At 35.9% G+C, this 22094-nt stretch overlaps 1 protein-coding gene across 2 annotated transcripts in view; it reads left to right on the top strand.

Moving 5' to 3' along the window:
- EDNRB (endothelin receptor type B) overlaps positions 1-17490 on the top strand; it is a 28033-nt gene extending 10543 nt beyond the window's left edge. For both annotated transcript variants that reach the window (XM_007501484.3, XM_007501485.2), the window contains exons 3-8: positions 8836-8948; positions 9083-9287; positions 10874-11023; positions 12149-12282; positions 13187-13295; positions 14744-17490. In XM_007501484.3, coding sequence (XP_007501546.1) covers positions 8836-8948; positions 9083-9287; positions 10874-11023; positions 12149-12282; positions 13187-13295; positions 14744-14878 — 846 coding nt within the window. In that variant the 3' untranslated portion in view covers positions 14879-17490. The remainder of the gene's footprint in view (positions 1-8835; positions 8949-9082; positions 9288-10873; positions 11024-12148; positions 12283-13186; positions 13296-14743) is intronic.
- The last annotated feature ends 4604 nt before the right edge of the window (positions 17491-22094 follow it).

Here is a 22094-nt window from a genome sequence, read left to right as displayed (position 1 = left end):
GAATCCAACCATGGTTCTTGTTAGGAGAGACAACTTGGAGTTGAAGTTCTTGTCATAATCGTGTGCTATAGACATTGTTAAAATTTTTAAAATATTATGAAACTAAATATGGACTCATGGATGAGCTTATGGTCTCCCAGAAGGTTAGCTTGGTTAAGAGGCAACTGGGTGATGAATATTTTCAACCACAGAAATTCAAGGAAATCTAGAGAGACTGTGGAGGAAATACTCATGCAATTAAATCAATAATCCTTGAGCTATTTAAAATAAATGGTGCCTTCTTTCCAATATGAGCAATGAAAAGCATATGACATATTTATTTAAATGGTCAGGAGTTTATCGTCGTTCCCTCTATTTCATGAGCATAAACAACAATTCCATTTTGATGACTGTTGAGAGAAAGTATAGGTATGGTCTGATTTTATTTTCTACACATAGTTAAATGGGAAGCTCTGCCACTTACAGCATTAACTGTGAGTTCAGACATGTCTGACTCTTCATCACCTCATTTGGAGTTTTCTTAGCAAAGATAGTGGAGTGGTTTGCTATTTCCTTCTCCAACTACCCATGTAACCTTAAGTTATAACCTCTCAGAACTTCTGGCGACTAACTCCTTATCAAGTGTTCTTAATCTGGGGTTTAGGAACGTGTTTGTTTTATTTTAATATTTTGATAATTGTCCTTCAGATGTATTAATTTCCTTTGTAATTGTATGTGTCCTATTTTACTTATTTAAAATTATTATTCTCAAAAGGAGTTTACAGATTCTGCCAGACCTCCCTTGGGGATCTTCAGCACAAAAAAAGTTTAAGAACTCTAATATAGACTCTCTGATAGGCTGCTAGGTAAAAGGAGAGATTTTCCACACTGACAAAATCAATAGCTACAATTAAGTTAAATATGATCTCAAATTAAGTAGGCAAATTAAATTGAAGCTAAATTTCTGTTAAATAATCATTTTATAGTCACTATATTCTACCTACTTACTCTTTCCAAAAAACTTACTATAAAAAACCCAGATTTGTTAAAATAACAATATGAACCCTTTACTAACATCCTACCACTATTTCATCTTATCATGGAAGTGACTCTTTCAAAGATTATGCCAGTGAAGAGGGCAGTCCTACCAAATGGGAAAGACTTTAAGTAAGGATATTGTAATGCCTAGCTTCCAAGAACCAAATTCCTTATACTTGGATGGTAGTTGCAGCCTCTTGATTTTAAAGTAGCCAAGTTCTATTGTGGGTATGAACCTGGATGTGGGAAGACCTGACTTTAAGCCTTACTGGAGACACTTAATAACTGTGTCACCCTAGGCCAGTCACTTAACCTCCTGGACCTCAGTTCCTGCCTCTAACAATAGCAACTTCCACATAAGATGGTTGTAAGAATCAAATGAGTTAGCATATGTAAAGTGCTCTGTAAACTTTAAAGCACTCTAGAAATGTTAGCTATTATTTTTATATTTATGAAATAGAACATTTGCCCAGTTGTTGTTCTTTCGCCCTCCCAATGAGTACACTGATCACATTCTGAAAATCTTTGTTGAATCTATGATCTCATCGAGGTAAGTATTTTCTCCAATGGCATGTATAGCAATGTATTCATGTTTTGTGAAACTCTTAGCAATCGAACCATCAGCAAGCAATTTTAAGTACCTACTATGTGCTGGATAATCATCATCATAACTAAAATGTATATCATGCTTACTTTGTGCTAGGTACTATGCTAATGATGACTAATTCATTTAATCTTCATTATATGGTACTGAGGCATTGTAATAGATCTGGGAATACAAATACAAAATGAGGTAGTCCTTGCCCTCAAGATGTTTATATTTTACTGGGGGTGGGAGTGAGGTAGTACAAATAATATTAAACAATGGTGGCCAAGAAAGGGAATATTCGCCCAGACTGTTAAGAGGATTGGTGGGATAATAGATTACCAGACTCTCATTAACAGTAAAACGGATTTAATTATTGTTCCTTGAGAAGGGTGTGGAATGGCAAAGGATTGTGGGTATATATTTACTGGCAGGGCAGATGTCAACATGCTCACATGTTAACCAGGACTTGGTTAACATTCTCATTGAGTGGCTGCATGGGAAAAATATGTCTTAGGGTCAACTATGTGGTTGGTCAGAGTCTCTGGACTTTCAGTCCGAGCACTTATTCATATCTTCTTTTTTTTTTCAAACTTGCCTTCTGTCTTAGAATTGGTATTGGGTATCAGTTTAAAGACAGAAGAGTGCTAAGGGCTAGGCAACTAGAGTTAAATATCATTCTCAGAGAGACACAGCTAAAAAAAATCTGAGGTCAAATTTGAACCCAAGACAACTTATCTCCTGGCCTTACTCTATCCATTGTGCCACCCATCTGGCCCTTTATTCATATCTTCTTGTAGTTCTCCAAAAAGGTCCACCAAATGTTCAGGGAAGCTTCTTTTAGATCTCTTAACATTACATGATTAGCATTTGAGAGAAAAAGCTGCCCACCTACTTTCTCACTATATCACCATCCCACTTCCTTTTCCAGCCATTCATAGCTTTGATAGGGTTAAGAAAAAGTCTTACTGCATTTGGCTTGAAGCTTATTCCTCTTCAATAGCTGAGGATATGGTTGATAAATAAATAAATGGAATACTGATGTGCTGGGATGAGTGTGCACTAATTAGAAAAATGGCAAAAATTGAGTAAAATTCTTTATCTACTGCGGGAAGCCAAGATGAAAACAACAGCAAGGAAACACCCTGTCCAAAAATGAGGGAAAAGCAACATTTTCATTCTCCGCTTTCCTCTGCCTATCAATATATTTATATAATTCCAGCAACTTTAAAAGTAAAGTTCACACCTCATCACCAAGTAAGCAATCGGCAACCTCAATAGGTGTTTATGATTCACCTATAAATATATTTCTCAGCCATATAAGAGCAAATTTTCACTTAAGATGCCACCTCTTAATAATATTCTCCTCTCATACTCATTATATCTATCTTCGCCTTGGACAGAATCCCTCAAGCAATTAAAATTCCCTGTGGAATTCCATTAGATAGTGATGAAATCGTAAGTTCTGGAATACATCAGCAGTTTCTCTGACAGGTTTTAGGTTAGAGGAGAGTGTAGGATAGTGGGAGAGAACTGATAATTAATAGCTATGAGTTTCACCTCGTCCAGTCTGCCTGGAAGGTCTAAACCCCTACAAAACTATCTCAGGGCCCCAGCCCTCAGTACAAAGTCACTGAGGATATGTGTCATTTTCAAGGGTGAGTCTGTGTTTGTAAAACACATAAAACTAGAAGTGTCCTATCCTCAAATCATTATAAAAACTGCCTCCGAATAAGAGAAGCAAAAGATTGGTAATGAGTGGAAGTGGTCGCATTTGAGATGTCTGCCTGTAGACCATCTTGTTAATGGTGTACATAGTGTGCCTTTGATGGAATGTTTTGAAAACCACAAATGGCCTTATATCACTGTATACACTAAATAAGAAAAACAGGAAGGGAAAAAAGTATGTATGGGCCATGAAACAGTGACATTCATTAGTGAAAGCTTGTTAACTTTGGCATTTTCTGATTTTATGGGGCTTGATTCCTTTCTGCATTAACAATCTGTTAATGGTATTTTCCCCCATTACTTAATTTCACTGTGAATGTGTTTTTTAATTAAAAGGAGAAAGGGGAGAACAGAAAGTAGATAGAGAAAATAAAAAAGAAATCAATAACTCAAGTAAAATCCCCAGCCTGCAAGTCATTGTTGGGCTCATGTGGTGGTATCCTTTGAAGAAAATAGAAAATGATACAATATTTATGTTAAGTACCATTCAAAAATTAAGAGCTTTAATAATATCACACAGAACTTGAGAAAAAGTATGTGGCATTCTTCCTGCCTAGAACAAAACGGTAGCATTTCTAATCTCAAAGTTCTAAAGATCCAGTAATCTTCATACCCACAAATCTAGAGATTATGCCTCATTTGATACTATTTATCTGTTCTTATTTGGGGATCTTAGCACATACACAAAAAAAGTGTTCATAGCTACATTAACCTTAGGGGAAAACAGGTATAGCCTGTTCTATCAGCATGAGCACGGTCCATTTAAAGCTCAATAAACACCAAGTTGTCCAACTCCTTGACCATATCAGTACAATAGCCATTGACTAAAGAACTCATTAAGTTGGTAACAGAAGTGTCAATACATGGACAGTATCAGTGATGGTTTCTAGCTCTTATATCTATTCAAACTCAGCTTTGGAGAAGACACATGAATGTGCTTCACGTGACTAGACACAGAAATGTACTCCTACTTAACACCATTTAGAAAACATTCATGATGTCAAGGAATTGTTTCACAGTGGAAAGAATTCTGGGTTGGCAATCAGAGGACTTGGGAATAAATCCTGGATTTTCTACTTAATGCCTGCGTTCCAAGACACTTAACTTCTCTCTGTCTCAGTTTCCATATCTGTAAAATGAGAGTTAGACAAATGACCACAAAGATCACTTCTATCTTTTAACCTGTCATCATATGAATCATTAGTGAAACATGTAAAACATTTAATTAAGAGATCTGAATTCAAACCTTAGCCTTAATATTTACTAATTTGTTAGCATGAACAAGTCTCTTAATTTCTCTGAGCCTCAGCATCTTCATCTTCAAAATGGGAAACAGTACTCCTACTTACATTATCTACTTCACAGAGATGTTCTTGACAAAGATTGTTATGAACCTTAAGAAGTTTATATAAATGTGAGCTACTATTATTTTGGGGCAAAGAGGTGGGGCAGGTGGTCCTGAAATCAGGAAGATTCTTCTTTCTAAATTCAAGCCTGGCCTCAGACACTTCCCAGTTGTGTGACTCTGGGCAAGTCACTTAACCCAGTTTGCCTCAGTTTCCTCATCTGTAAAATGAACTGGGAAAGAAAAGAGCAAATTACTCCACTATATTTGCCCATAAAATTCCAAATTAGGTCACAAAAATAGTTCACAACTAAAATGACTGAACTATTATTTTGTTATTCAAGTGCTTTAAATGAATCTTACGCCACACTACACAGACATAATGTCAAGGTCATCTGAATGCTTCAGAAAATTCTAAAGAAAGTCTATAAGTAGAATTTTGAATGTAGCTACTGGTGGATATTGCCTTTGCACAGTGAGACAGAAAAAAAAGTAGTGAAAATAGTTATTCTTTCCATCTGAGAAATAAGGAAACAGAGTGATGAATTCTTGAGGTTGAAATGAGAAAAAAAAAAGGAATAGGATATTTTTCAGGATCTTTTGAAAATAAAGGGTGGGGAGTGTTGCTCACTTCCCTTGACATATCTGTCCTCATAGCAGCAGAATATAGGTAGAAGAAGTAGCCAAGACCTAGTACCCACCATGCTCTAGTCAAAGGAAGGTGGAAGAAGTTTGTTCTGGTTGCCAGCATAACCTGGGGGAAGAGTATCATTTCCTATGAAATTTTAGAGAACTCTTCTTGGTTATATGTGTGATGCCTTCCCAAACCATCCAGTCTTTTTCCCTGAAAGGAAATTTGGCTCAGTTTGGGAGGCATCTGTGTCTTAACCCCATTTTTAGCACTGAAATAGCCCCAAAATTCTGTTGTCCCATCCCTTTAAACCTAGAGATATGAGAACTGACTTTATGCCAGTACTGGTCATATCAGATGCTGTCAGATTTGGCAAAGGCATTCCAAAATCAATGTAAAGTGGGGGCATGGATTAAACTTTTCAGGGGAGGACAAGCAACTGTCTATCAAAGTCAAGACTTTCAACTGCTGTTGAAGTGTAGCAACATCAAAGTTCACCAGCTAGCAAGATTTAGCCCCTTTCTTATAGGAAGATGACATTAGAGAACTGTAATGTCACGGTTAGGGCACTGGTTACCTATTGTTACTAAGTTGAGCTGTAGTGAGGTGGTTAAAATTTTTAGTTTGCTTTTGTAGTTTCACTATGATAGCTCCAGGTCAGAGGTTGTTTTGCAGATCTCCAGCTGGTATAAAAAGCAATAATCCAACTTTGCACTGAGCCAAAGAAAATAGCATCCTTGAAAGAATACCAACCCAGCCCTGTTCAACCTTGAAATAAGATGTCAGTTCAGTTAATGGACCCTGAAACTGGATTGTTTCCACCCAATATCTCCCCTTAGATTCAAATCCTCTCAGTGACTGTATTCATTCACGTATCACCATAACTTGCATGTTTGTTCAAGATTGTTTTGAGAGAGAATACATTTTTCAGAAATATTCAAGTGTTTTGGTGTCATGTAGATAAAATGTTCAGATGATTAAATGAATATATGTGCGTTCATCTGCCTAGGTCAGAGTTCTATAAACATAAGACTGTAGGTTTTTAAAGATTTCTCTAATCCTGTCTTTTCTATGAAGAGAATTTTCCAGAAAACAGAGGGTTTTTTTTCTCTGATTCCTCAAGGAAAAGACTGTTTATCAGGTCCAATTTTATTCAACAAATGACTTAAGCATATGCTTTATACAAAGTGAGTTGGGATGTGGAGAAAGCTAAACTTAGGTTCAGAGTATCCATGTTCAAATTCTGTCCTTATGTGACTGAGGACATGTTATGGAAGCTCTTAGTGCCTCCAGATGATTATCTCATATTCTAAAATGCAGAACAGCTGTCAATCTGCATTAGTACAGGGAGTTTCTTTACCTTGAGTTTCCAAACATTTATGAAATCACAGATTCAGGAGGGAAAAAAAAATTAAAGGCACTGTGCTAAGTGCTGAAGATACAAATGAACAAAAGAAGCAGTCCCTGTTGTGAAGGAGCTTACATTCTTCAGGGTAAGAGACTTTGGATCTAACTGACCGTGAGCTAGTGATTTAATCTTATTTCCTCTAAGTAAAATGAAGGACATTTGATTAAGTTGTGACTTAACAAGCAATTAAAACTTGAATTTGCCTTATATCAAATCTTAATAGCAATAAACCAATTCCAAGCTAAGGGTAAACTCAGGGCATGCAGGTGGTACAGTGGATTGAGCACTGGGCCTAAAATTAGGGATACCCCAGTTTGAATCCAACCTCAGATACTAGTTTTATAACTCTAGACAAGTTATTTAATCTCTGTCTGCCTCAGTTTCCATGTAAAATGGAAATGATAATATCACCTACCTTCGAGGTTGTTGAGAGGATCAAATAAGATCATATTCATAAAGCATCTTATTATAGTATCTACCACCTAGCATGTAATGCATACTTAATAAATGCCTCCTTCTTTCCTTTCCTCCTTCTTTCCAACATGTACAGACAGCTCAATTTTTACTCATTTGACCATTATAAAAATGACTCATTCACTAGCACTACGTTAAGTTTTGAACAAAGTAATGTTCACCCAGCCTGAAAAATTCAGGGAACATGTTGCATAGTGTACGGGAACTCATTTTTCTTAAGTATGCATATTTGTTACAAGATTTTTCTTTTTTTTTAGCTTTTTTCTATGTGTATGGAGAGGTGAGGGGGGGTGGATTCTTGTATATTGAAACAATTTCAATTAAATTAAATCAGCAACAAAAGAAAATGGTACATTGGTGAAAAGACAGTAAGACCTAAGCATAGCATTTCCATTTCTTTTTTTTTCTTTTTTTTGGTGAGGGTGAAAGGGTAGTTATTTTTGAAAACATTTAAAAAACAAAAACAAAGCCTAGAAATATTTCCCTTTGAATTCAGAACCCAATGAACATTTTATCCAGATGTTCACCTAAAATGATTCATTACTTTGGGACACCCAGTTGTCCCAAAGAAAATTCTGTTGTCTGCCCTAAAAATGATACATGTGTATTTCTAATTTTCCTTCTACTTATAATTGAGTGATGGAGGGGAGACAGACGGAGGGAAGAGAATATTTAGATCAAACCTGTATATGACTGTAGGGATATAATTCTTAGTAAGGAAACTCCAAAACTGTCAATCTAGATTGGTACCTCCTCTACACCTTACAGTCTTAGAGTGGACTAGGGTCACTAAGAGGTAAAATTGTTTGCTTCTGTTTGAGAAGCCAGACTTGAACTCAGATTTTCCTGACTCTCAGGCTTCCTGTTGATCCTATGTCCTCAAGTCTTTCTCATGTTCTTCCCCCATTTATTTATTTATTTTTTCATTTAGATTAATCTTTCCCCACACTACACACATATAACCTTAAAGTCATCTGAATGCTTCAGAAAATTCTAAAGAAAGTTTATAAGTAGAATTTTGAATGTAGTTATTGGTAGATATTGCCTTTAGATAGTGAGACAGAAAATTCATTCATTTTTTTTCTCTCTCTCAGAAAGGGAGAGAGTATTTATATATATATAGATATATATTTATATAGAGTATAGTATAGAGTGTATATATATTATATATGTTATATATATTTATGTAGAGAGTATATATGTCTACTAAATATACTTATAGAGAGTACATATATACACACGCACTCATACATATATCCATTTATGTACATGTTGGCATATATTTATCTTAATTTCTTTGATAAAACCTTCATTACTTATAAGCATAGTGACAACCTTTATCACTTTTAATGAGGGGTATTCAGCAGCATAAAGCTTGGGAATGAACTAAGGATATACTGATAACCAATACCCCAAAGTGGGGACCAAGTTGAATTTTCTTTATTCTCCCCACACTCCCCTTTTCCATATTATCATTTTCAAAAGTTATTCCATGAGAAGAATAAGTAAGTACCAGGGTTTCTGATATCCCTTTGTATGTGAAATACACCAAGAAAAGAGCTTTGGGCTCTATGCAGAAGCAAATGCAGTTCTTAAAGAACCTTTTGAAATTGTGTGTAACATAGCTTCATATTTTCTCAATGCAGCTGCTTGCGGAAGATTGGCCCTTTGGAGTTGAAATGTGCAAGTTGGTCCCCTTTATTCAAAAGGCTTCTGTGGGCATCACGGTACTCAGCTTATGTGCTCTAAGTATTGACAGGTGAGATCTTATATACAAGCAAATAATATTGTAAATGCACAATTACTGGCTGAGATGGAGATAGGGGTTTATTTATTGTTGACTATGACCACTTCCTCTTAGCTTTAATATCTTCCCTATGTGTTCATTATAAGGTATCGGGCTGTTGCTTCCTGGAGCCGGATTAAGGGGATTGGAGTGCCGAAATGGACCGCAGTGGAAATTGTTTTAATTTGGGTTGTTTCTGTTGTTCTGGCTGTCCCCGAAGCGATTGGTTTTGATATGATTACTATGGACTACAAAGGAAAGTACCTTCGAATTTGTTTGCTTCATCCTACTCAGAAAACTTCCTTTATGCAGGTAAATATGTTATTGGGCTCCAGAGAAAACTGTTCTTATTCCATGGATGTTTAGCTATTTTGTTTCTCAGTGCCCCACTTATTTGAAATAGAACGTGACTGCTTCATAATAGACTGTGACTTGAATTAAGAGTTGAGATAAAAATAAAAAATAAAAAAAAAAACTAGATCCACTGGAACTCAGAATTGCAACAAAATGTGTTCTGCAATGGCCAAGGGTGCTCATAGTTAAAAGAATTTAGAGCTGGAAGAGACAGTAGAGATTAATGAGTCCAAATTCATGTTACAGATAAGGAAAATATGGAACAAAAAGGAGATGACTTGACCCAAGTTACAGAAATAGTAAATAGTGAAGCTGAGTTTGGAACCCAGGTCCTCAGACTGTAAATCTCTTTTTCAAGAGAATTCCAGGGACTAAAACAGAGCATAGATCAAATCTCTGACTATTTCTGAAGCTAGAAAAACTGTGAAATATGTTGTTTGAATTTAGCTTTTCTATTCAGACAAATGGCTGAGGCATCAAAATGCTATATATAAGTAACTGAACTTAACCTTCACACGTAAGGCTTCTGAATGGTTATATGCCTAGTTGTTCTTTTTTTCTTTGTTCCCAAAGTTAAAACTAAATAGAATTACTTACTTTTTTCTTTACTTTTATTATTTCTTTATTATTTTCTTTGTTCCCAAAGTTAAAACTAAATAGAATTACCTACTTGTTTCTTTATTACAAGAACAGTTGGCAGGAGATGTGATTCTAGCCTCCAAAAGCCAGGTACCAAGTCCCCCAGACTATGATCCTCAGAACAGTAGAACAGGACCTATCATGATATGAGCAATGTATAATGCCATTTCCCTTTTATTTCTTTGAAGAAAAGAAAGCACTTGTCTCTGGAAGAAAGTGAAAGGCATTAAAGCATGGATAAATGGAGAAAGAAATAGCACTTGATTCCCTTTTCTCATTGTAAAAAGTCCTCAAACCAAAATGTTCTTTTTTATTATTTCTTTTCTCCACCTACACATACTTGTGCAGCATTAGTTAAAGGAAAAAATGGAAGTCTCTTTTGAATACAGTTCAAGAAAGGGACAAGAGGAAGAAGTCATAAAACAGAATGACTTTTTTGTGAGGAGCTTGAACTTATAGATTGCTGAGTGGATTGAGGTTAAAAAAATGATTCCCTCATCACAATCTGCAAGCTAAATATTGTAAATATCATGGGCTCCATTTTAGAGATGAAAAAGTGGAGGCTGAGATGTTATATGATTTCCTTGGTCACATAGTGAGTGTGGAATGCAAATTCAGATCTCTGCTGATACCAAGTCCAACAAACTTGTCAAAGCATACCAATAGGCAAGTTGCTTCTTCTTCTTCCTGAGCCTCAGTTTCCTCAATTGTAAAAGGAAAGGGTTGGACTAAATTATGTCAATGTTCCTTTCAGCTCCAGGCCTCATGATCATGTTTGATGCTATAAACACAGTCTCAGAACTCACTACCTGAATACATGTTTTACAAGTTCAAACTTTTGTAGAATAAATTTTTTTAAATATTATTTGATATTGCTCCTAATGGTATTCTTTCTCTCCCTTTAGTTTTATAAAACAGTTAAGGACTGGTGGCTGTTTAGCTTTTATTTCTGCTTGCCTTTGGCCATCACTGCATTTTTCTACACTTTGATGACCTGTGAAATGTTGAGGAAGAAAAGTGGTATGCAAATCGCTTTAAATGACCACTTAAAGCAGGTAAGAAAGCAAAAAAAAAAAAAAAACCTGACAACTGAATGCAAAAGTCTTATTTTTATTTTTAATTTAATATTTAATATAAATTATTTTTATATTGTAAGCAGGCAAATATGACAAAGGAAAAAATGATACTGCTTTTTGCTAGTGGCTCAACTACTACACTCTTTATGCATACATTTTTGCTTAGTCTTTAGAATCTGTGCCTTTAGTTTAAACTTACGGTTTTGAACTCATCCATCTAGGCCACTACTCTGAATAATGCTTTGAAATACCCAGAATACCTAAGATTACAAAGGAAAACAAATATTATTGAAATAGCAGCATAGTTTTTCTTTTTCTTATTTAAATCTATACCAAGTGATTGAGTCAATACAAAATGATTCTGTGGATTCTAGGCTAAGGACTGTTGATTTTGAACGATGTTTCGGACTCTAAAACAGGTATTCTAAACCTTTTTGTGTCATGGACCCCTTTAGCAGTCTGGCAAAGCCTATGGACTTTGCTGAATAGTATTTCAAATGATTTTTATATGCTAAACTTCAGTGAAAGGTTTGTGAAAATAAAGGTGTACTTTTCCCCATACAAGTTCCTAGAATCTTTGATTCATTCTAGAGAATGCCTGGGGATTCATGGACCCCAGGTTTAGAAATCCTGTCCCTAAAAGACTTGGCCAGAACCAGCACTGAGTTTACAAACTGACCTTCTATTCCAGCATTGGCAAAGGTTTTCAAGTTTGCATGCCCAAACTGCAACTTCAAACTGCCTGTGAGGCCCCCACATTACCTCAGAGAACAGAGGGAGGAAGTACCCTCTTTGGGCAGCTGGACAGAGGGGCAGAGCATGCAAAAAATGTCTGTAGGTGCTGGGAAGAGGACGAATGGAGCAGCTCTGCCCCCCTCTCCTACCTCCAAAAACTCAGCACCTATGCCAATACTTTGCCAACGTTGTTCTATTCCATTCATTCTCATTTAGAAAAGCTATTTGACTTAAAACTCATCATTCTGGATACCTTCCAGTATTTATTCCTTCGGTACTTATCTTACCTCAACTATTTTGTTTTAGGAAAATATTTCTGATGGTGACACTATGCCTCCATCTAAAGACTTGGCTTTCCTTTCCTTTCAGAGACGTGAAGTAGCCAAAACTGTTTTTTGCCTGGTGCTGGTTTTTGCTCTGTGTTGGCTTCCCCTTCATCTCAGCAGGATTTTGAAGTTCACTCTCTATGATCAAAGTGATCCCAATAGATGTGAACTTCTGAGGTAAGAATGGCATCATAAAGAAAGAGTCTAGTTCATGAAATGCTCCTTGGGAGTACTGCCGCTGCAGAAAGGTACCTTTCTGCATTCCTCACTAAGAGGATGAGCATGAAAAAAAATTTCCATCTTTCGTCTTCTGTTCCATTGTCATGGAGAGGAGTGAGAACATGGGGAATGTCCAGAATGGAGGGATAAAGGAAATCAGGAATGCTATAAAAATTACAAGATTAAATCTACCTGGTAGCTGTGAACTGATCCAACCATTCTGGAGAGCAATTTGGAATTATGACCAGAGATTTATAAAACTGTGTATACCCTTAGACACAGCTATGGCATTGCTGGGTTTGTTTTCCAAGGAGATCAGAGAAAAAGGAAAAGAACCTATGTGTTCCAAAAGATTTACCACAGGTCTCATTGTGTTGGCAAAGAAGGAAATTGAAGGGATGCCTATCAATTGGGGAATGACTAAACCAATTGCGCTATATGATTGTGATGGAACACTAAACAAACAACAAAATGAGTGGAACAGTGGGAACATTATACACAGTTACAGACTTAATACTTGCAGAATAAACTATAAATATGTATCCCAGATGATGCCTTGTATGATGTGGGGAGGGGAGAGAGAGACTGAGATACCTGTAAATAAATTCAGCTAATTTAAATAAAGATTAAATTTACCAGGATTCCTTCAATCTCCATAAATCCTTTTAGCTCAGAGGGGTCACTCTCAAAGGAAAGTATTGTAAGAAATAAGAGTTATGAGGAGGAATAAAGACCAACAGGAAGTTAAACCACTGTTCATGAGTAAAAACTTTTCTACCTAAAAAATATCCTTTCATCTCTATCTTGAATATATGGATTAGCCGTAGGCTCTCACTGACATGCTTTGGGGATACATTTGCAGCTTTCTGTTGGTCCTGGACTACATCGGCATCAACATGGCTTCATTGAATTCCTGCATTAATCCAATTGCTCTGTATTTGGTGAGCAAGAGATTCAAAAACTGCTTTAAGGTAAGGGGATATTCTTAAGACAAAGGTTACCTGTTTGCCTTATCGTGAAAGATAGATCCCCCCAATTTATTCTCATTCTTTTTTCCCCTTCATTTCCACAGAGAACTCCGAACTTTACAGGATTAGGTCTGGTTTTGTTATAAAAACACAGGCTGGGTTTATATTCACAAGATCAGCTATTCATGTCTCTCCCATTCCCTCCAACTTGGCTAATTTCCTTTCTATATAGAAATACCATTAGAATCAACAAGGATTTTACATGAGGTATATAACTGACAGAGAAAGCAGAGTGAAACAGTGAGACAGCAACGGTAAACAGCTGCGTCAGTCTTGTTTCTTCTGAGGCTCTGGTTCTTTCAACATAAACACACATCTCTGAGGCCCTAAATGAAAGTTTTTCTGCTGGGCCATCTTAACAACACCTTGTAACAAGACTAGTATTTCCAGGTTCCTATCATGTGGTCTAATCAAGTAGATGAACTTTCGATCATTAGATTAGGGCAAGTATTTCAGCTCAATCAAATCTTACTGCTCTTGAATAGATTTATAACATTGAATAATCTCAGATAAAGGACCTAAAAGAATTTGATAGAAATAAATGACCTGTTTATCTGTGATATACAGCATTATTAGCTATTTTCCCAATCAAGTGTTTTTCTGCAACATCAAATTTTTTTTGTTTTTTGTTTTTAAAAAAGAGTCTCTTTTTTACCCACAGAGAATGACTCTGCTCATTTTACATTATCATCTAGGGACAGCTAGCTGGCCCAGTGGATAGAGAGACAGGCCTGGAGTCAGGAAAACTTCTTCCTGAGCTCAAATTGAACCTTATACTCTTATTAGTTATATATTCTGGGCAAGTCACTGAATCTAGTTTGCTTCAATATTCCCATTTGTAATGGCAAACTTCTCTAGTATCTTTGCCAAGAAAACACCAAATGGAATCACAAGGAGTTGGACGTGACTGAAAATTGACTAAACAACAACATCCCTTTTATGAAAGATTTTATCTTTACAAAGTCAAAGTCAATTAAGCAGATCAAATTTTCTTTGCAAAATCATACAAAGATAATATTAGAAGAGATCTCAAGGATCAATCCCATTTTTTTACAGCTAAGAAAACTGAGACAACACATTTATGAAGGTGCCCACTTCTCTCCCTACTGTGCCTTTCTTGTCCTTCCCACAATCTAATTTAAAATGTGTTCAGAGGAAAAATAGTACTTCACATATAAATCAAAAAAAAAATGAGAGGTAGGTGGGTTGATGAATAACTGCTCTGATTCCTTTTTAAGGTTTGCCATAAACTTCTGGTTATGGAAAAAAAATTCAAGTGGCCCATGGATTTTTTGTCATGGATAGAAAGTCAGAATCCCAAAATGTACTCAGATTTTTTGACATTTGACTAGCATAAGTGTATGATAATAATTTATTTTTGTTTTGGACAGTCTTGCTTGTGTTGTTGGTGCCAATCTTTTGAGGAGAAACAGTCCCTGGAGGAAAAGCAATCCTGCTTAAAGTTCAAAGCAAATGATCATGGATATGACAACTTCCGCTCCAGTAATAAATACAGTTCATCATGAAAGAAGAATGAGGGAGTCACTGAACTGTAGTCCCTTCATTTTGGACAGAATTGTTATGTTTGAGACAATGGGGCATTGGAGTCATAGTTTTGTGTTTGCACAAAAAAATGGTGAGAAAGTGATTGTTCGCGTAATACTAATAGTTCTTCATGGTCTCTTTAGTTGTTTACAGTACATGAAGGAAAGTAGGAAGAAAAGAAAGAGCACCTCATTGTCATAGCACTTAAAATCTTTGAAGTTAGCACTTCAGTGGAACTCTAAATAACTTCCTGTAGGTTAATATGCCATTTCTATTCAGCATGAATTCAACCAGAATTTTCAGTCCAACAGTTGTTTTCTTATTGATGTGAATCCAACATAGGATACAAAAGAACAGACTTCTCTGCATATCATAAATGTACAAAGTGATTAAATTAGGGCTTTTAAAAAATCCTAAAAAAAAGAAAAGGTGTTTTAATTTTTATCACAAGGGTAACACTACTGGCTAGATATAGCATTGATAGATATAGGAGGTGAAAGTGTGTGAAAGTGAAGTTTAGCTGGGTTTTTTTTTGTTCAAGTTTAAAAGCATACTTGAACCCTCCCAAGGAAGGCTCAGAAAATGTCATCTAAGAAATGGGTCCAAAAAATAATTGAACACCCTTCAAAATAATAGATGGAAACAAATATAGCAAAGAAAAAGAGGGAATATTTGAACTATTGTTTGGACTGAGTTCTTTGAGAATTTTTACATCCTTTGGATTGTTTTTGGAAGACGTTTCTATTTTCATAGATGGGGTTTAAGGCTATATTTGATTAGTTTGGACTTCTGTAAATATTTAGATGATTTCTAACTACATCTAGATTACTTAACTAAGGGCAGGTCCCGTTCTTCATACCTTTAAACAAGAGAGATGCCAGTAGCAACCATAAGGTAGATTGCCTGGAGAAGTCTACTTTGGCAATTGAGAAGGCCTCATGCTCCACACACTCCCTTGAATACTATAATTAAGTAGTTCGTAGGTATATAATATTAATTAAGATACTAAGATTATTCTGAAGTGGCTTTGATGCTCTAATCAGTCAATTATTAACTTTTTCCCCCAGAGGGCAATTAATGGTCTCCATATATTTTCCCATTTTTCCTCAAATTTTAGCCATCAGAAAAAAATAGTGATATTTGGCCTTACTACCCCAACAGACAAAAGTACTCTAAGAACTATAAAATCTTTGACAGTTTATATTTTCCAGGAATTTTTAATCTGCTCTGCAAAGTGTCTTACTTATGGGGTTACATCGTTATATGCACATGAGCAAGAGGAAAGAAAAGAGGGAAAGAGAAAGAAAGGAAATTAGGTGGGACAGGAAGAAAATTGAAAGGTACAGATTCCCACTGTTATTGCAAAGTTGTCATTGTCCTGTGGATGCAAATGCAAAAGATCCTAACTCAATTCCAGCAGAGCAACACTGTAATGTTCTCAGAGCTCCTACAGGATTGAATTGGACCCAAGAGCTTTGCCTTTTACTCCTAAAATATCACAGAACTTTTTTTTTTTTTGGTAACCAAGACCACATGTAGGAAATAAGCTACTAATGTAGTTTCCTGCCAGTTTCTAAACTGATGATAAACTAAACCAAAAACTAACATTGTGGCCAAGAAGAAATGACAATAACTCCATGTGGGTAATTCACATGCCATGTGCATACTATTTATAAATCACACAATGGGTCCTGTCTATTAGCTTCCACAGCCACTGCCTTAAACTGCTGTCATCATAAAAATACATTCAGTGCCTTAAAAGGGGGAGACAGTGAATTCTATGATAGCCATTGGTCAGTGTTATTTTCAAAGTTTCATCATCTTTCTGTTTCTAGTTGAGTTGAAGCTGCAGTATTTTACCACTATGTAACCCATTTTGATTTCTCTGCACTAATTCCTTGCTCAGTCAAGCATCCTTGGACGTGGCTACCCTCTCATGCCCTACAACTTCAAGTCCATTGCACGAGAATTTTGCCAGACCTGGAAATTGCACACACAAAGAGCATATGCACTGTTTTTAAAAATGTAATCATAGTCAATAACTTCTAAAAATGCTAGTTTGATATTTTCAAAGTAATAATAAAGGCTGGGAAGAAACAGAGATGATTCTTGGCATTATTGAAGCCAAGATCAGAAAGGTGCTACTTGAACTATGTAATACTTACCAAATTATGTTTAAGCTAAAAACCATCATTCCCCAGCAACGCGAACTATGTAATATAGTTCTGGCCCCAAAAAGTAGCTTTTATATTGCAGCTTACAGATTTTAAATACTTCTAATCTTTGTCATATCCTGCTAATATGTCAGTATTACTTAATTCGAGGCTCATATCCTACTGAGTATTGCCAGATTGTGTGTGTGTCTGAAGGCACATAACCCACGACTTAGTAAGGGGACTCTGTAGCTAACTGAAAATATACAAATGTTTTCTTTATAAAGTTGTATAGAACCATGTAAAATAACAATATATATATAACAATATATTTTGATTTCTGTGGTCACTTAAAGTGGCAACTACTGTAGTTGCTGAATACTTATTTGCTAGGTAAACAAAGTGAAATTATCAATAAAATTATTTTTAATTGTTTGAAAGGATACTTTGTATTTTTTTCTCTTACTATAATCACTACGTTCATCACATACTGATTTTTAAAAGTGTGGTTCAAGGAAACAGAGCTGCCAGCAGAGGATCTTTGCATGCAGTAGCCACTTAGTAAATGTTTCCGGAATTGTTAATATTAACTTCCTCTGAATCATTTTACTAAAGATAAAAATGATTTAGGATGTACTACCAACAATGACCTGTGAACTGGAGCAGTTCACAGTTCCATCAACAGTGTATTAGGGTCCCCATATTCCAACATTTATTATTTTACTCTTTTATTATGTTAGCCAATCTGAAAGGTAAAAGATGATATCTCCAAGTTGCTATCTCATAATTTTTAAAAAATTTTAATAGCCACAAATCTTTCATTTTATTCTCACAACAACCCTGGGGGATAAATACTATTATTGTTGACATTTTATAGATGAAAGTACTTAAGCAGATAGGGTTTCAATTACTTGCTCAGGGTCACACAGCTAGTAAGTGTGAGGTCAGATTTAAACTTGTCTTCCTGACTCCAAGTCATCTATCTGCCTCATTTTGTATAAGTTTCTGGCCCCTTTTCCTCTATACTTCTTCTCAATATACATCAAACCCTTCCCAAAACAGCATTATATATCTTTTGTTATTTTGTTTCAGTCATGTCCATCTCTTCATGACTGCATCTGGAGGTTTCTTGATAAAGATACTAGCATGGTTTTCTTTCTGTTCTTCCAGTTCATTGTACAGATGAGGATATTGAGGCAAATAAGGTTAAGTGACTTCCCCAGGATCAGAAGCTAGTAAGTGTCTGAGGTCATATTTGAACATCAAGAAAATGAGTCTTTTTGAAGATGGCCTAGAACTCTCCCCACTGTGCCACCTCGTTTCTTAAATAAAATCTAAAACTGTCTCTTTATAATCTCTCATGAGAGCTCCCAGTTCTGCCCTCTAGGGCCCAGAAAAACAAATCTAATCCCTTTTTCATGTGACAACCCTTCAAACATTGGAAGACAACTGCTAAGGGTCCTCCCTATGCACAAATCATTATATTATCTTTCTTCAAATATTTGCAGGCTAATATTCCCAGCTTCTTCATCCTATCCCTTAATGGTATGATGTCTATGCTCTTTAACATCCTGGTTTCTTCTCTCAAGAATACTTATTTCCTTCCTAAAATGTGGCATCAAGAACTGAGGTGGAACTGGAATGCTCTAGATGAAGTCTCATGAAGGCAGAATAATAGTACTATCACCCTGTTTTCTATAAATATTTGTTTCTTAAAAGAGTTCAAGATCACATTAATTTTGACTATCATGTAATTTTTTTAAACCCTTACCTTCAGTCTTACAGAAAATATTGTGTATTGGCTCCAAGGCAGAAGAGTGGTAAGGGCTAGGCAATGGGGGTCAAGTGACTTGCCCAGGGTCACACAGCTGGGAAGTGTCTGAGACCAGATTTGAACCTAGGACCTCCTGTCTCTAGGTTTGACTCTCAATCCACTGAGCCACCCAGCTGCCCCGTTGACTATCATATAATTAACTGATATTTCATTTGTAGTCCAATAAAATTCTTAGCTCTTTTTCAGATAAACCACTGGCTAGACATGTCTACCCTGTAAACACATATTCACCATACTTATTTCTAAATTTCCTCTTGTTAGATTTAACCCCACTTTTTAGCTTTTTAAGACTTTTTGGAACCCAGATTCTGTTATCCAATATTTTACCTATCCGTCCAAGCTACAAATTTCATCTGCAAAGTTGATGAGCATGCCACCTAAGAGTTAAATGTTCAGGAACATGTCTAAAAAGAGGGAGAAACATTTGTTAAGGACCAGGGTGGGGGTGTCCCGAGGCAGAAGGTGAAGTGTTGAGTGTGAGGAGCTCTTCCACATCAGCACTGAAGACATTCTGCCTATATTTCTCACGCTGCACGCTAGTGTTGATTTTTGATTATATTAGGGAATGGCAGGAGCCTTTTGAATTGGCTTTAGAAAAAAGGATTTTTATTGTTGTTTTTAAACTAAATGAATAACTCAATAGGCAGAGTTTTGAAGATTGGCTAGGGATTTATTATCATGAAGACTTATTATAACAAAAGTTTTTTGCAGCAAAGGATAGTTAAATAAAACTCGAGGTAGGGGGGGTTGAAACTATGTAAAAAATCAACATATTCATTTCATCAGAAAGGTCAGATTAGAATACTTTATTAAATCAATTATGGAAAATGTAAGTTTTTCTGCCAAGGCAGAGGAAATTGTAAAAACACTGGAAGGAAGTTTAGAGCCACTGTGACCTCCACCCCCACCCCCAAACACTGTGGTCAATAATGAAGCATGGCTTTTTCGCCAACATGATTACAGTACAAGTATGGTTAGTCCAGGGTGAATAATAATCAACCAAATACAAGTAGAAGCAATAATGTTGATGTTCAAAATGGGGGAGGGGGATATTCAATTCATAATAAACATCCAGAATTTGTTTCTATCTGTTTTAGAATTTTTTTAACTCCATGGTACAAGTGCATAATAGAAATTATATTGGGGGAAATATAAAATCCCAAGCCTGCAAATGATAGAGAAAAGTGTCTCTGAATTCATGTCAACGCCATTAAGATTAAAGGAAACAGGAGGCACAGGGGACACATTCGCAGGCTATAAGACTGACTCAAACACAAGCATTCTATCAATAGGCAACTACGCTATTAATATGGTGAAGAGTTTTGAATATAATTTGAGTTTTCCCAAGGAGCAACTTTCTTCAGTTTTGTGGAAGCCAATTTCCTGGTTGATCTTATTACCAGATTATGTTTTCTGGGCTATCTATACTGAAAAGTCCTTTTTCCCTGGTTTATACAACTTGTAGACTAATGAATCTGACTCTGTACTAGCCAAAAAGGAAAGACTAATAAGGACACAATATGAGTTATATAGCATGTATTACTTCCAAGTTTCCTAGTGGATTGCATACATTATTTATACCACTGAATAACCAAGCCATGAGTCTCTCTCTCTCCCTCTGTGTTTGTGTGTATGTGTGTGTGTGTGTGTAAGTATGGATGGCAGATTTCTAGAACCTCAATAGATTAAAGAACAGAATCGATAAAAAAAAAATTAATTTGTTCATTCTTGGACTCACAGGATTTTTTTTTATTTTAGTATTAAAGAATACTAAATCCAATTCCAAATTGTGCATTGAGAAAGTCAAGACCCAGTGAGAATGTGACTCCCCCAAATCTATACAGTGAGTGTTAATGACCTTGCTGGAACTAAAATCTAAGTTTTCCCAATTCATTTTACAATTTTCTTTCCATTATAGTATGGTATTTATATCAATTATGCTGTGGCTATAATCCCCAAATATTATAACTCTAGTTTTTGATATCTTTTTCTTTTTCAAATAAAATATATTTTAATACTATATTTCTTATCTGTGCCTAAAATCCACTTACATCAATGTTCATGATAACTTGGGCACCTAAGGATGCACAAAAAATAAAATCTTCTGACAGATTAGGCAAAATTATGAAATAGAACAGGGTTTGTGTTCTTATTTTCCCAAGAGTCCTGCTTAAAATATCGTGATAAATGCCACTCCCGTCTGTCAACCCTGTACTCATCTTGGATATCTAGTGATAAAAAATAGATGGCATGATGCCTATTTTTTAAACTCTTACCTTGTGTCTTAGAATCAATACTAAGTATAGGTTCCAAATCAGAAGAGTTGATAAGGGCTAAACAATAGGGGTTAAGTGACTTACCCAGAGTCACACAGATAGGAAAAATCTGAGGCTAGATTTGAACCCAGGACTTCCTAGCTCTAGGCCTAGCTCTCTATTTACTGAGCCACCTAACTAACCACATGATGTTGTTTTTTTTTCTTAAATATACCATGGCTACATGCTATCATGAACTGATAAATTGAAATCCTATCCATTGCCTTTAAAATATGAAATATTTAGATTCACTGATCTTTCCTCGGGATAAATCCATTGTATTAAATAAGGTCTTATTGCTGACAACAGTACAAGGAGTATTTTCTGGCGATTGGAAGATGTAGCTTATAATCTCGGCTATACTACTAACCAGCTATTTCACCTTCTGTCTATAAAATGAAGGAACCTTTCCAACTTGACAGGTAGATCTGCCAGGATGTGTACCTGCTGGTAAAGATATAAGAACCCAGGACACCTCCTCAAAGCCTAACATATATCCAAAAACCCACACACATGAAGCATCAGTATAGTGTGTGGAGATAATTAGAGATAAAGGTGATCTCTAGGTCAATTTTGACTCTAAAATCCTATGAAATGAAGTCAAAAAGAGGAGCCAAGGAATAGCAGAAGTTCATCCATTGAAAAGCAAAGCTGAGTGAAGGAACTTCTAGAAATTCTTCTAATATTTTATGATTCAAAGTTTTTGCTCATCTCCTATCATAACTTTGGGCTAAACATTTTATATCTCCCCTGTACTTTTGAGTTGAGACATTAAGGGATCATGCTTGAGTATCTATTTCCCTTAGCCATGGTTTTCTGTCTCAGATTTGGATGTTGAATTTTAAAGGGTAACTATATTTTATACAGATATTACATGGCAGAAACAATCTAGATG

Source organism: Monodelphis domestica, chromosome 8, assembly GCF_027887165.1.
Source record: "Monodelphis domestica isolate mMonDom1 chromosome 8, mMonDom1.pri, whole genome shotgun sequence".
Taxonomy (NCBI): domain Eukaryota; kingdom Metazoa; phylum Chordata; class Mammalia; order Didelphimorphia; family Didelphidae; genus Monodelphis; species Monodelphis domestica.
The sequence above is the reverse complement of the archived record's forward strand: the minus strand, read 5'-3'. Positions and strand labels throughout refer to the sequence as shown.